The sequence below is a fragment of the Prionailurus viverrinus genome, chromosome A3 (assembly GCF_022837055.1).
Source record: "Prionailurus viverrinus isolate Anna chromosome A3, UM_Priviv_1.0, whole genome shotgun sequence".
In the NCBI taxonomy this organism is placed as follows: domain Eukaryota; kingdom Metazoa; phylum Chordata; class Mammalia; order Carnivora; family Felidae; genus Prionailurus; species Prionailurus viverrinus.
Window position 1 is genome coordinate 76,890,466 of NC_062563.1, and position 14,383 is coordinate 76,904,848.

The 14,383-nt window shown below is 36.7% G+C and overlaps 1 protein-coding gene across 7 annotated transcripts in view; it reads left to right on the forward strand.

The window, feature by feature from the left end:
• VRK2 (VRK serine/threonine kinase 2) overlaps positions 1-14,383 on the forward strand; it is a 104,476-nt gene that overhangs the window by 75,356 nt on the left and 14,737 nt on the right. For all 7 annotated transcript variants that reach the window (XM_047851853.1, XM_047851854.1, XM_047851852.1 and 4 more), the window contains 4 exons: positions 1,375-1,495; positions 3,789-3,847; positions 8,307-8,473; positions 13,603-13,764. In XM_047851853.1, the coding sequence (XP_047707809.1) occupies positions 1,375-1,495; positions 3,789-3,847; positions 8,307-8,473; positions 13,603-13,764 (509 nt within the window). The remainder of the gene's footprint in view (positions 1-1,374; positions 1,496-3,788; positions 3,848-8,306; positions 8,474-13,602; positions 13,765-14,383) is intronic.

Here is a 14,383-nt window from a genome sequence, read left to right on the forward strand (position 1 = left end):
CTCAATTGGAGGGCCTTTAATAATCCAATACTCTAATAGCAGTTAAGATCGAGTATGTGTAAGAGTTAATCTTGTCTTCTGCTTTTATTATAACTTGTGTATGCTAACCAAAAGTAGTTATGATGTGCTAGCAGCATTCTTCTTAGTAGGTGACTTTTTAAATTAAAAACTAAGTTTCCTGAGTGACTTTTCAGAGTTTATTTAATGAAAGATAATAAAATAGGATACCTGTTTACAGCAGGTTTAACAGCCACATACTGCACTTAGGAGATTTTATTTCCCTACACAGATGAACATTCAAGTAATGGCAGAAATGTAAATACCCAGCCCATTGTTTTATGACAATTTGAAATGGTTATAAAAAAAAATGAGATCACTTTGTGGGATCTCATTAATGTGTTAATCATTATTTCAGTAGTATTTGTTATATGTATTTTTTACTTATATTAGATTTCATTGTCCATCTTTTGAAATAGGTATTTTAAAAAATATATAAAATTATGATAAAATCAGTCTACAGCATTTAATAGTTTGATATAAATGATACTTACAGTGGCCTGAAATGTTCTGTATTTTTTGATGAAAAGCCATCTTATTGTAAATTCTGAAAGCCTCTGTTTGACTTCAAAAATCTGTATCCAACCACCTCTGCCTCTACCCCATGCACACCATTGCCTCACCTTTATATTTCTGTTCAGGATATTTGGCCAGAATTTTAGCTTGGCACTGCTTATATATCTGAAAATATTTGTAAAATTTTAGAACCGGATACCTAAAAGCAGGAGGCATTTTTTACCCTGTACTTTCATTTAATTGAAAAATCTTACGACAGACCTGTTTTTTAATACTGCACACTAGATGGCAGTTTTGTCATATTCTTCCAACATCAAATGCTCCCAGTGTGAGTGGAACAGGAAAGGCCATCAGTGTTTAGTCTGCACTCAAAGGGTCTCTGCATGACCAACGCAGACCCCATGGACTTCCTGGAACATATGTTAGCAATTTAGCTGCAGACATTTATTTCTTTGTTTTACTGCTTGGCTCTTTGAGAAAGTGTTGGTGCCAGGTTATGGGTTGTCTGGATCATGTCAGAGGCCATGGAGATCAAGTTCATGTGACAGGCCAGACTAAGGAAGGATGAAGTTGGAGGAGGTGAGGAAACTGACCCTTACTTTCAACAGCAACAAGTCACTGCCTGTCTGTGGACTGGGGCCAAAAGCCTGGGCGTTTAAGTTTTAGTCCAGCTGAACAAACAAAACACATTTGCCCATTTGGCTTTTTCGTATTTCATCAGTGGTAGTTCATTCGACAATTTCTCTCTGTCTCAAAACTTGCTTGTCCCTCATGTTTCTTTCTCAATGCTTCCTCCTCTAGCCCTGTCCAGACGAAGTGACCTCGAAACCCTCGGCTACTGCCTGCTGCGGTGGTTATGTGGGAGACTGCCCTGGGAGCGGAGCCTGCGGGACCCTGTGGCTGTTCAGACTGCTAAAACAAAGTACACATTTTCAAGTATTCCATCACGTACAGCGGCAGGTCTGAAGGGATACATTAAAGGGAGTAAATATCCCAGAGAAGATTGCCATTCTCCTAGTCTGAGAACCAAGGCAAATTTCTGAAATTTGAAAACTATTTTTTGAAAAACCAAACACCTTACAGACATAAAATCAATTAAGAAGACACCTATGAAATCGCATGTATGTGAGTTGTCATGCAAAACATAAAGTGAAGTGTTTGTTCTTTTACATGGTGTTTTCCAAAGCTTAGATTCTAGGTGGTAGTCTTTTCAAGGAAGAGTATTTTCAAATTAGCATTGTACATGTATAAGGAGGCAGTCTGAGTTCGGTGGGGTTGATATTAACTGGGCGAAGCAACAACGAGAAATGGGACAAATTGGGCTTGTATTTTTCAAGTGAGAGCAATATACCTCTTTCTTAATTCTGTATCTTGGAGGGAAGTTTTGTTTCTTAAGGAAGAAACAAACAAAACTTTTATATAAGGTATTTATATAAGAGATAATCTTGCAACCACATAAACACTTTTAATATTCCTCATTCAATTCTTCTCATCTAGAATCTGTTAGCAGAGAACTAGGTCAGACTGAGAACAGAGTATGTTACTATTTTACTAATTTCTCACTGATAAGGCTTAACAGAAAGCAATTGCATGCAGCACAGAATAGCCAGTTTTTCATTATATACTAGGATATGCTCAACAGTAGTTATCCACACGTGTAATATTGTGATTGGAAAAGGCAGCTATGTTTTAAGTAGGGTGAGTCCCAACAGAAGTTTACAGAAGGGGTAAATCAGTCTGATTTGAAATCAGTCTTCAAATTCAGTGTGGTGTCAGTGCCTGATAGGATATAGCCTGCAGATGCAAAGTAATGCAGGTTACATTTGTAAGTACGGATATATTATATGAAATATTTCTCTGCCTGGAATCTTGACCATCCTAGTCCCTTACCCCAAACGAACACATTCATATAAGTCAATATTAGAACTATCTAATCAGTTTTTTACTGCAGTGATTAATGTGTCCATATTAACCAACACTCTTCAATGTATGGGTCAAGTCAAAGCACAGAAATGGGCATGTATAAGCAATCTGGATATCCAGTTTTTAACCTCAGTTTACCTGATTTGAATAATGTACTATATTTAAAAGGCTCACATTTTAATTTTATTGATTATGTGTATTTTTTCTTTTAAGAAAACTTATGAATATGATTTGTTGTAATCTTTTAAGAATATACATATGTAGTTGAATTCATTGTGGATATCTAAAGAATATGCCTATGTGTGTATATTCAAATACAAAAATAGTGTATCATGTAAAATAATAAAATATAATGTTAATAAATGTAACCTCTATTTCCATTTTGGGGATCCTTATGTATATTAATATCTTCATTTTTATTTAATTACTAATATAAATCTATAAGCCAGTGAAGCTGATACATAATGAAGTTTATAATTAAGATAAGCTACAGACATTTTTAAACTTCTGATATTATATAATCATAATTCATTCAACTGCTAAGAAGGCATACTCTGAATTTCCTTGTAAGGGCATGCTTGAGTATACAGTCATAATACTTTATCTCCCTATGCCTTTTATCTACCTGACATAGGGTAATATTAGATCAGTGAATTTATTGTTGCAATTCTGCCTGGGCCTGAGTTTGTCAATCAGACGTTCATGTCAGTAATTTTAGTTGCATGTTTATATTACTGGTGGATGAAGCAACTTAAAAGAATTGTACTTGTTCAGTCTAAAACACTGGAAAGAGTTAGAAAAATGACTTTTCTTGGTTGTTGTTTTGTTGTTTGGTTATTTAATGTTAACCTCTCGAATCATAGGATAGCATATACTGCTCCCACTGGGGAACAGTATACATAAATAATTAATTTGCCCCTCCCCAGTGGTAAGTACCTGAGGAAAAATCTCCTGAAAATCCAGATCGAATTTTCCTATGTATTTTTTCTTGTTTTTAAGAAAAAATCATGATGGATATCCCTACTTTTGTATTACAAACTTCGAATGCAAGCATTTATAGTATAAATCTACATTTAGTTTCTAGGTGATTGATATAAAATTGGTCAGTGAGAATGGAGGGATCCCCTCCTCCTCTACTTACCCTGTTATCCATAACAGGTGGGTGAAAAAAATATTGAAGGTCACAATATGGGTGACCTACTAACACAGAATTTGAATTTTGTTTTCTTATCAAAACAACAAATCGCAGGATTACAAACAAATTAATTGTGTATTACTCTACTTCATTTTAGTCTGTTGGATGAGCTTCCTGAGTCAGTGCTTAAATGGGCTCCTTCCGGAAGCAGTTGCTGTAAGTCAAATGATAACTTCTACCTTCTCCTATGTGATTTACACGTCACCACATTTGTCACTCTTGTTTTACAGCTTTTGCTTAACCCACACTCTCCCACTGCCACATGGGTCGGAGAAAACCCTACACAGGGTTACAGATAAGTTGCTACAGAAGAGAATGTTTACATCTTCTTTGACATTAGAACACAAGAATGCTACAAGAAAATATTTAGGCAGTGTTGTAGGCTTTGTTGACTGATTTTTTTTTTTTTTTGGCAGGGGAGGGGGTATCATATACAGGTTTAATAGTCAACTGTATCTAGTATTTTTAGAGTTGACGTTCTGTTTTTGTTCCTCTTCATATTGTTCAAAGAAGATAAAGTTGATCTAAGGAAAGAGCACCTTCAATCATTAATTTAAAAAAAACAAATCATTGGGGTGCCTAGGTGGCACAGTTGGTTAAGCATCTGATTGGATCTCGGCTCAGGTCATGATCTTGCTGAGTTCGAGCTCCACACGGGGCTCTGTGCTGATGGTGCAGAGCCTGCTTGGGATTCTGCCTCTCCTTCTCTCTGCCCCTCCTCCGCTTGTACTCTCTCGCTTTCTCTCTCTCAAAATAAATAAACTTAAAAAAATAAAATAAAAATAAAATAAAATAACCAAATCATTGAACACTTGCATCGCTGAACCCTTCAGGGTTTGCGCTCTGAACAGCCTGCAAAAAAATTTTGGATTAGCAAAGGCATATAACCTTGGGATTTGAAGGTACATTTCATTAAATGGTTTTCTCTTTTGAGTTAGTATGGATTGTTTTGGAATTCTTTAAATTGACAGAATTATCAGTAAAAATAGTCAATTCAGAATTACCCAAGTGCCTGTCGTTTGCATATGCATGCATAGCACGTAGTTCACCAATTTAGCAAATGAGTTCGATTGTCTTAGAGAAAAGAGTCCCTTCTATTGTCAGCCTCACTTTTTCTCAGAGACAGATAAGCAGAAAGAACCTTGTTCTCTCTCTATATTGGGTAATCTCAACGTTAGCTTTTAGCTGACTTATGAAAGTAAATGTGTACGCTGACCCTCTAGATAAGGTCAAATAGCATCAGTTTCCATCTGAGAGTTTAAAAGTAGAGTTAAATCATCTTAAACTTATATTTATAGCCCTTCTTTGACAAGAAACGAAAATGTTCATTTCCATGGGAAACGAAAGAAGAACAAAGCAGTTCTGCTTTTCCACCTCTATTCCCCAAGTCCTAAGCCTGCCCCAGTGTTGTGCCTCCTGCTTCCCACTTTCTGTGGTCCCTCTTCTGATGGAGGCGCCATAGGGGGAGTATTCTCCTGGGGGTCAGGGGATGGACTGAAGGCTTTTCCTTTCTGTAACTGCACTGAGTGATGTGGTTCAAATGCCAATATTCTTTCTTGGCTAATATGCTTATTGACATTTTGACCAAGTTATACCGTTTATGTTTTACTCAATAAGACAGCAAAAAAGAGAGATGGGAGATGTCAAAAAAATTTTTTTTCACTGTGTATCTCCTTTACCTTTTCTGCCCCTCCTGCACGAAAGGCAACTAACTGTTCTGGAATGGAAAAGAAAGCCCAGATGCCCTGGGTCCCACAAGATAAATGCCTGTGGACCTGTGTATACTCGGGACACTTCTATTACTGGAGATCAGAAGATTTGGATGATAATGAGAAATGACAGAAGTGCCCGGTCCCCCATTTTCAGTACAAACCATTTATTTGAGACCATCCTATTATTTTATAAAATGCAGATTTCTGTTTCTAAAGCATAAAACTTTGAAACTTTACTATTAACTGAAGATCCCTTAGTTGGTCGTGCTGAGGAGTGGGTATTGCAAGCATGACAATTAATCCGATTTATAAAAGGTTTATTACTAAGGCAGCTTATGAAATAAAACCACCACAGAGGTTGAAACACGCATGTCTAGTTCAGTGTAATAATAATAGTTTGAAAAGTTTGTATTTCTTGATAGTAATGATACTTAATATTTCATTAGCTTAAAAGCAGATGATTCAAGAATATCACCATTTCATACTACCCCAAGCATTTTGTTTTATAGCTCCAGAAATATGCTAGTAAATTAAAAAGTATACTTAATATAATAAATCTAGATCTTGGAAGGCTCACATTTAAAGCAGTAATACATCACAATAGTCTAAGCTTCAGGTTGATAATAATGAATTTATAAGAGGGCGGTTCTTTCTCTCCTTTTCCTACCTCACCGATGCCTCATTTTTCCAAGCCCCAGACCCATGAAGGCTTTGCCGCACAGCTGCTGTCCATTGGTGCAGTGCCAGCATCTTCCATTGCCTTCTAATGGTGACCTGTGAAAACTTCTCCCCGATTATTCAGCTCTCTCCTCCATTTGGGATATTTTGGTTAATAGAATTATAATAATATATGCCAAACCTGGTTTACCAATCTTGAAAGGGCCAAAGAACAACAGAATATTTACATTAAAATAACAGTGAATGTAATTTAATCTCATTTTCTTTTTAATCATCCCTTCAGCAATCAAACCTCCCCAATGGGCTTCTGGAAACATGAGTTATAACTACTTGCTAGCTAATAGAGATCTGTTTGATCAAATGTTAGAGAACAGAATTTGGTATATCTTAGACATTAGGGGAAAAAGTAGGTTGCATTATAATTGCCTAAGTATCAAAAGAAAGGGAAGGAAGAAAAGAAAAGAAAAGAAAAAAGAAAAGAAAAGAAAAAAGAAAAACCCAAAAAACAAAACCAAAAAAACCTGGAGCTAAGAGTTCTCATTTTCGCCACAGTAGCCTTATATTCCTAGAAAATGGCTATGGACAATATGGTATAAAATGGTCACTCCGACTTTCATAGCGGAACAGGATGGTGACTGTCCCTTTTGGAATTCTTCCCCATAGGGAGATAAACCCAGGGTCCGTGGTTCCCCACTGGAATGGAGGTGGGCCTGGAGGGGAAAGGAAGGATTAGGAAGTCACTCCTGCCAACCCACAAAGCTTCCCAGATTTTCCCTGCCATGGGAATATAAACAACTTAGTAAGAGGTACTTGTGTCTGTGTCAGTAATAAGTTTTTGAAGGGGAAAAGCTTGTAAAAAGTGGAGTATCTAAACATCTCTGTGAACAAATGAAAACATGCCAGATTTTAAACAGTATATGGTATGATCACTTAACTTGTGTCTGGATTTTAGATTGAATCTCCATCTGAAACAAAAATGAAAACTACATTTGTTTTAAGGCAGCTATATTTGTAACTTTGGGTTACTAATTCTGCTTGTATTTAGAAGTTTGTAGTTCACAGTTTCTGGCAGGGGGAAGGGGGTTACTACAGTTCTAGGGAAGAGATTACATTAGAAAAAGATTAGGGATGCCTGGGTGGCTCAGTCCGTTCAGCATCTGACTCTGGGTTTTGGCTTCAGTCATGATCTCACAGTTTGTGAGTTCGAGCCCCACACTGGGCTCCACACTGACAGCAGGGAGTCTGCTTGGGATTCCCTCTGTCCCCCTCTCTCTGCCCCTTTCCCACTTGCACTCTCTCTTTCTCAAAATAAACAAACAAACTTGAAAAGAAAATGTAGCAACATTTTACCCTTCTGCTCTAAATCAGAAAGGCTATATAATGAATGCACTAGTGAATGCACTAGGCTAGCTAGGTGTGGAGGACTCCAGGGAGGTTCGATGAATTCTAAAATTAGTCATGGCTAAAAACCTAGAATTCAAGCTCATTTCTAAATGTACTTTAAAATTTTTTTTTACGTTTATTTATTATTGAGAGACAGAGGGACGTAGAGCATGAGCAGGGGAGGGGCAGAGAGAGGGGGAGACACAGAATCTGAAGCAGGCTCCAGGCTCTGAGCTGTCAGCACAGAGCCCGACTCCGCGCTTGAACTCACAAACCGTGAGATCATGACCTGAGCCGAAGTCGGACGCTCAACTGACTGAGCCACCCAGGCATCCCTCTAAATGTACTTTTATAATCTCAAAATCAAAGCCTGAATTAAAACTTGCAGTGATTTTTTTTTTCCGTTGAAGTAAGGAGGTTTATAATAAGTAACACTTGTTTTTAACTGAATTTTTAAAACTTCAACATAAAGTATGAAGCATGTCTGGCCTATTATATTATTCATGTAGTTCTTAGTAGTTGCACTTCATAAATCAAACTCACTAACTATAATTTTAAAATTTGCTTCCTTTGATAAGATTAGTGAAATGTAAACATATCAACAAAGATGTGTAAAAAAATTACCAGTTTCTCCCATCTTGTCAAATCTCTAAGTCACTATATTTCAGTCATTTTTGGATATCATTTGAAAAGTGCTTTGCATCGAACTGTTTATTCTTAGTTTCTTCAGGATGTGTGTTGTGTGCACGTGTAAGACAGAATAGAGAGATTTTGATGATATTGGAGTCTTGACAATTCTTGCCAATTACGAATAACATGTAAAAAAAATTTACACTTCACAGGTGAAATAGCCCAGTATTTGGTATGTGCTCATAATTTAGCATATGATGAAAAGCCAAACTATCAAATGCTCAAGAAAATTCTGAACCCAGGTGGAACACCTTTAGGACCACTGGAATTTTCCACTAAAGGAGAGAGTGTGAATGTGGATACTCCAAACAATCAAAAAGTAAGTAACGTAGTCCCTGGGATCCTACGATTACCTTCTGTGAGGCTTTTCTACCAAATGAAGTTGTTTTGGGTCTCAGAGGGAGTCTGACAACCCACTTTCTTGCTTATTACATTTAATTCCTATTTCTCCTAACTGAGCTCCAGGAAATTTTGTTGCAAGTTCTTTTGACCTATTGTCTCTTAGAGAAAAACAGTAGGATCCATGGCCTATTTAGGGTACTATTAAAGAAATAAAGCAGTTGCTGAGGTCACAGAGACACGAACAGGGTAAGATTAAAGGCTAATCTGACTTTATTCAGGACAACCTTTATTCGTTGCTTTTCTTCAGATTTCTTTGGTTATTGCCCTCTGCTTTTGTTTGCCAGTTTGGCCATAATTCCATAATTTGGGGGTGATAATGATGATATTCTTAGGTTTAACCAGACTGCTTGTATGCACTGATATATCAATCTACAAAAATAACCTTTTAAAAAGTTTTAAGTTACCCTTTTCTCCTATACTCTGTTATCTTCCCACTGACTTAAAAAAAGAGAGAGAGAACTTGAAACAATACACAAGAATTAGGATTTAAAACATTTTCTACAGGGTGGGGGAAACCTGAGATTCCTGTGAGCAGTGCTACTGGACAGGCAACTAAATGTCCAGTCCTTCCTGGACACTATCCACATGCAAAACCTGTGGGGAGGGCTTTTTCTCCCCGATGCATGTGCAATAAGGTAGGGTCAGGATGCCATTCATTTTTAATATTTCTTATGAACTTTGGATCATCACAAGTGTTCATGAGCCAAGAATGCAGGATGCAAACTAACGTGACTGATAGGCCGCTAGATGGATGGTGAGTCAAGTATCAGTGCACAGATGGTTCTGATTTGCTGAATTTTGTAGCTGCTGCAACTGAAGACATAAAATATCCTTCTAGTCATAAATTAGCTCTTTGGAAGCAAAACCTTGGCACCAGAGCTTTACAACCTTCAATTAGTAGGGAAAGAAGTATTTGAATGACTGTGGTATTGACATCTGTAGGCCTGCATAGTAATCATTCCTAATAGAAGAGAATATCTGTTTGAGGAGGTTTTGCATGGCTAATTAACTACCAGTGAGAATATGTAATTTTTTCATGATCTCCTGATTGTCACCTTTCTCTCATGATACAATTACATTTTATTGTAGCAAATGCCTCACAAACCAATTGTCAGCACTATTTACGTATTGCAGAAGGCAGAACAAAAGTTCATGTTTAATAAAAAGCCAGTGGATTTTGATCTTGGTAATTACTGAGACTTATTTTAACAGTTTTATTGACTTTTGTGTTTTTATCACTTTTGCAACAAAACAAAGAGCCATTTCCTTAACGTAGTATCTCCCTTGCAATAATGGTCACCACTTAATCTACACTAATTTAAGTAGATTTTTTTCCTTTTCTGTAGTTTTTCAGTTTCATAAACTTAATTGAAATATAAAAGAAGCCATTTTAAAAACTGATAGTTATATCCTCTGATGTAAAATTCTAATTATTATCCACCAGAATTTTTCAGTTTCATCAAATTCAAAAGATGTTTGTTGTGAAACCACTTTTATATGCAGAGAATAGAACATAAAACATTTTTTCCAATGAGCCTCAATCAAAAATATTTTATTCTTCCCTTTTGATTAGAGGGCTTTGATTATGAGTAAAAAGCAAACACTAAGAATAATATGCATTCTTAAGACCTTAGTTAATTTCTAACAATATGACCACCCCCGATATAAAGACAGTAAGAGGTTTTGGGGATGTAGTTCACAGCCGATCAATAGTTACTAAATAAAGACTTTATTTCTGTAGTATTTTAAGTGCACATAAATATGTTATAATCTTAATATAAAAATAGGTTCACCATGTGGTGAATAAGTATTTTTAAAGTTTACAGATTTTGTAATGTTGCAAATACTAAACTTGAAAATGTTGAAAAGCAAAATATGACAATATAAACTGTGCTGTACTCAGTTTCCCTGAATGATAAAAGTATAGGCTAGTTTCCACAATTGATTGCTTCCATAACAAAAATCATTTTAGGTCCAGAATGAGTATCAACCACATGGCCCCAGATTTCTCTTTTTAGTCCCAGACAGAATCTCCTTATTAGTAACTAAAAACGTTTTCTGTTACTTCATACATGGATTACTCTAGTTATTTAACAGAATATTGAATGAATCCTGGACTTACACTCTTTGGACAAAGATACTAAAAAAGAAGTCAGTGGACCAGAAAACATATACCGTTAGGTAAATAAAATATTTCTATCATTCAGTATTCAAAGGAAAGTTATGAATGCTCATTTTTTTTAAATGTTATTTCCCTCAGCAGAAATGGTTGTACCTTTTAAATTTAGTATTCCTAACAAAAATATGCTTTGGTTAGGTATTAGAAAATAGCACATCACCGTTAAGAATCTTGGCAAACTTACAGCATCTTTTTGCAAAAGAAAAAGGAGGTATTTTTCCAATACTAGGTTTTTACAAGGCATCATAAACTGTTCCCTGTAAACAGAGCCGCCTTCTTACACAAGTCCTCCAATACTGTTACTGGAGTTAAATTGGAAATGAATTTTTGTCAAGACAGTAGAGACATTGATATTTTTTTTTCTGAAAGGCAAATCTTTTGGGGCATTTGCCTCAATCAAAATGATGTTCTGTATAGCTGAAATCACTCTTTAGTAGCTCCGATGGCTCCTGAGGTAACACTGTCAAATTAGAAGAATCTATCATCAGGCTACCACAGTCTATTTATACCATCCACTGGGATTTAATGTCCAAAATTCACTGAAGGAAACCATATTTCAGTAAGAATGCTTATTGAGGTGAGCTAAAGCTCTAGAATTCCCAGATGAGAATGTTAAAGCCACGTTGGAAAACCAGCATTATTGAAGGCCCCCGTTCAACCCTCTGAATAAGCTGTTTCTTCCACAGCCAGTAGAGGATCCTTTTACCAGCTTATCATATCTCTCTCCTTGTTATGATGCTTGAATCCATATTGTAATACTACAGACACCCATCCTTCCTAAGTGCTCTCCCTAGGCAGAGGAGTAACTGTAGGGCAGAATGAAAATGTTCAAGCTGTCTTCCGTTTCAGACAAGTAAGAGTTTGTCCCTTCATTTACTCTAAATCTGAGGTTAGCAGCAAATCCAGGGATGAATATATATATTATTATTCGTGGTAGTAATCTTTGTGTTGACCTTGAAAGTTCATAAAATTCCTTCTTGAGCTTTAATTCTCAAAATAATTCTATTTATATTTATACTGTGTGAGAAAAGTAGAATATAAATTCTCATTTGTGAGCACATTTTTGGCTCACTAGATTTCAGGAGGCCAAAAGTATTCCTGATTTCTTGGAACACTGAAGTGCCAATGGAAAATTAAATAAAAAATACCTGATCTGAATAGCCTCTCTCTTGAAGATGACACCTATTTGGGTAGTATTTTATTTGATTTCTTGCGATGCCCAGAGTGTTTTCTATCTTCACTCTTACATCTTTGAGAAAACGTTTTACCTCTGTTCACAATTAAGAGTAAAACTTATCCCACTTCACTCTTACCATTTTAAAAGTTCCCCTAGAAATAGAAAATTTCCATAAACTGGGTATCATCTTGTTTATTAGCTAGAAATGCTTATGGCAGCGCAACCTGCCCATCCAGCCAACTGACGGCAGATCCAGGAGGCACCATCTCTTCCAGAAAGCCTCACAGAGGACTGAATATATTAGATTAGATTTTGTTTGTACATCAGAGGCTCCCAGGCCAGAAACTCTTATACCTAAAGTGAGGCATTAAAAACCTCAGTATCTCAACTAATCCCTTCTATCATAAAACACATTTTCACAGTGATTGGCAAGCCAGTCTTTCATCAGAACGAACCGGTGTACAACAGCTTTGGGAAACCCTTTGTTTCGCATCAGTGGTATGGTGAGCATTTATCACTAAGATGACTTCAGTGGGAGTGTGACTCAGAAGGTGGTTACCCATGAATTTTCCCAGTAGTTTGGGAGACTTGAGTGGTGAAAATAAAGAAACCCTGAGTGATTAGGGAACAATGCCAATTGTCAGGGTACTGAAAAGCAATGGCTTTGCTACCCTTTGAGAAGCCGGGATCCGGGAGGAGGGGCGAATAAAGAATGGTGTTGTGACAGCTTAGACCTCGCCACAAAACACCAGCATATTTTAAAGGGAAGGAGTGAACACACTTGGCAATAGAAGCTAAAAATTGAGAGACTACAAATTAAGGCTCTGCTCGCCTAGCCAACGTAATTCATTCTCTGTTTTGGCACTGGCTACTCCATTATTTCCCCTTGTGCTGTTCCTATCTTCTGGCCCCTCTTTAACCCATGAAGAAAGGTGATGGCACTTTCAGCTGCTGTAAACATGAAGCTGCTGACCAAATACTTCACATAAGGATCTTCACTGTGGCTTTTAATCTTCCAGCTGAATTGTGGGATCTGCCCTTCGATTTCCGTGTCTACTTCAAGGTTATTAAGAGTCAGTCATCCCCCAGATAACACCACGGTGTGAAAAAGAACCTGAGAGACAGCAGGCTTGTTGTAGAACTTAACCTTTGATACTGGTGCACAGTACCAGGTGGCACGAACTGTTACTCATCTACTCAAAGGTTAAATTACCTGTATAAGAAAGTAAGCAACATTATAAGCTCCTTTTATACGTTCACATTCATTAGGCTCACTTCAATGATAGAAAACGAAGATTCTAATTAATAAGAATTTAAACTAAAAAGATGTACTGGATCCACTCCCAGCAAAGGTTAATAATGAATTCATGTGCAGTTTTAGAATGTGACAGTTTTCTGTAAAAATGCCGTTTTCAATAAGCAAGTTATCTGTAGAGATAATTTCTAAAGAGCGTATAACAGTGACACTAATTTTAATTGGTCTTGTACTATTGATGAGAAACGGTCTGGATCTTGCCAACTGCTATATTCTTTCTATAACATCCATTTGTTGGTTTCCTCTTTAATTCTTCCTTTTTTTTTTTTTTCAAAGCTTGGCAAGTTTAGAATTTTCAAGAATCTGGACATAGAAGCATTTTTGTTTTACAAGTGTCAAAAGTTTTCATTATACATTATTACTCTCAATCAACAGGTTGTTTCTCAAAAGGCTGCAACAAAGCAAGTCAATCAGATGCTAAGTAGGTTAATAGAAAAAAACATCCGTGGTAAGAGAAGTGCTGAGTCCTGTTCAACCGGGAGAAAAGTGCAAACAGAGGAGCCGCTGACTAGATTGCTTAACAGTGAAACAGCTCAGGTGAGAGGCTTTTTGTTGTGTTTTGTTTTTTTTTTTCCTTAATGTTATATTAGAATATGCCGTTTGGGTATAAAGACCTTTTATTTTCTCCTGGGGGCCAAGGTTGTATGGTTTTGTTAAATGAGAAGGGGCAGAAAATATCCTATCCAGTGGATAAAATCAAAGCAGCCCACACCAATCATCACAGAAACAGAAGGACAGTGAGCACATTTGCGTACAGATCTGATTTCTTTACCCTGAGAACGTAATGAAGTGCACTTAAATTTTTTATGCCATCTACGATCCATTAGGGACTCTTAGCATGTTCCATACTCTTACGTGGGTTCCTCCACTCTCGCCCTTATAATCAAATTTGAGTGAAGAGTTTCCCTGTTGATACGGTTGTATTGTAAAATGATGTATTTTTTACGTTATTCGATCATTTGGTTGAGTCGTGATGTACCTTTAGCAGAGGACTCATTCAAGCAACACCAAAAGTCTTTCCTAATCGAACCTTTTTCTGAGAAGAAGGAGAAGCATACAATCAATGTATTTATATCCTCAATGAAAAAATATTTTTTTTCCAAAATGACCAACGTTTTATATGATTTATACACCATCATTTTCCTCAAATAATTTG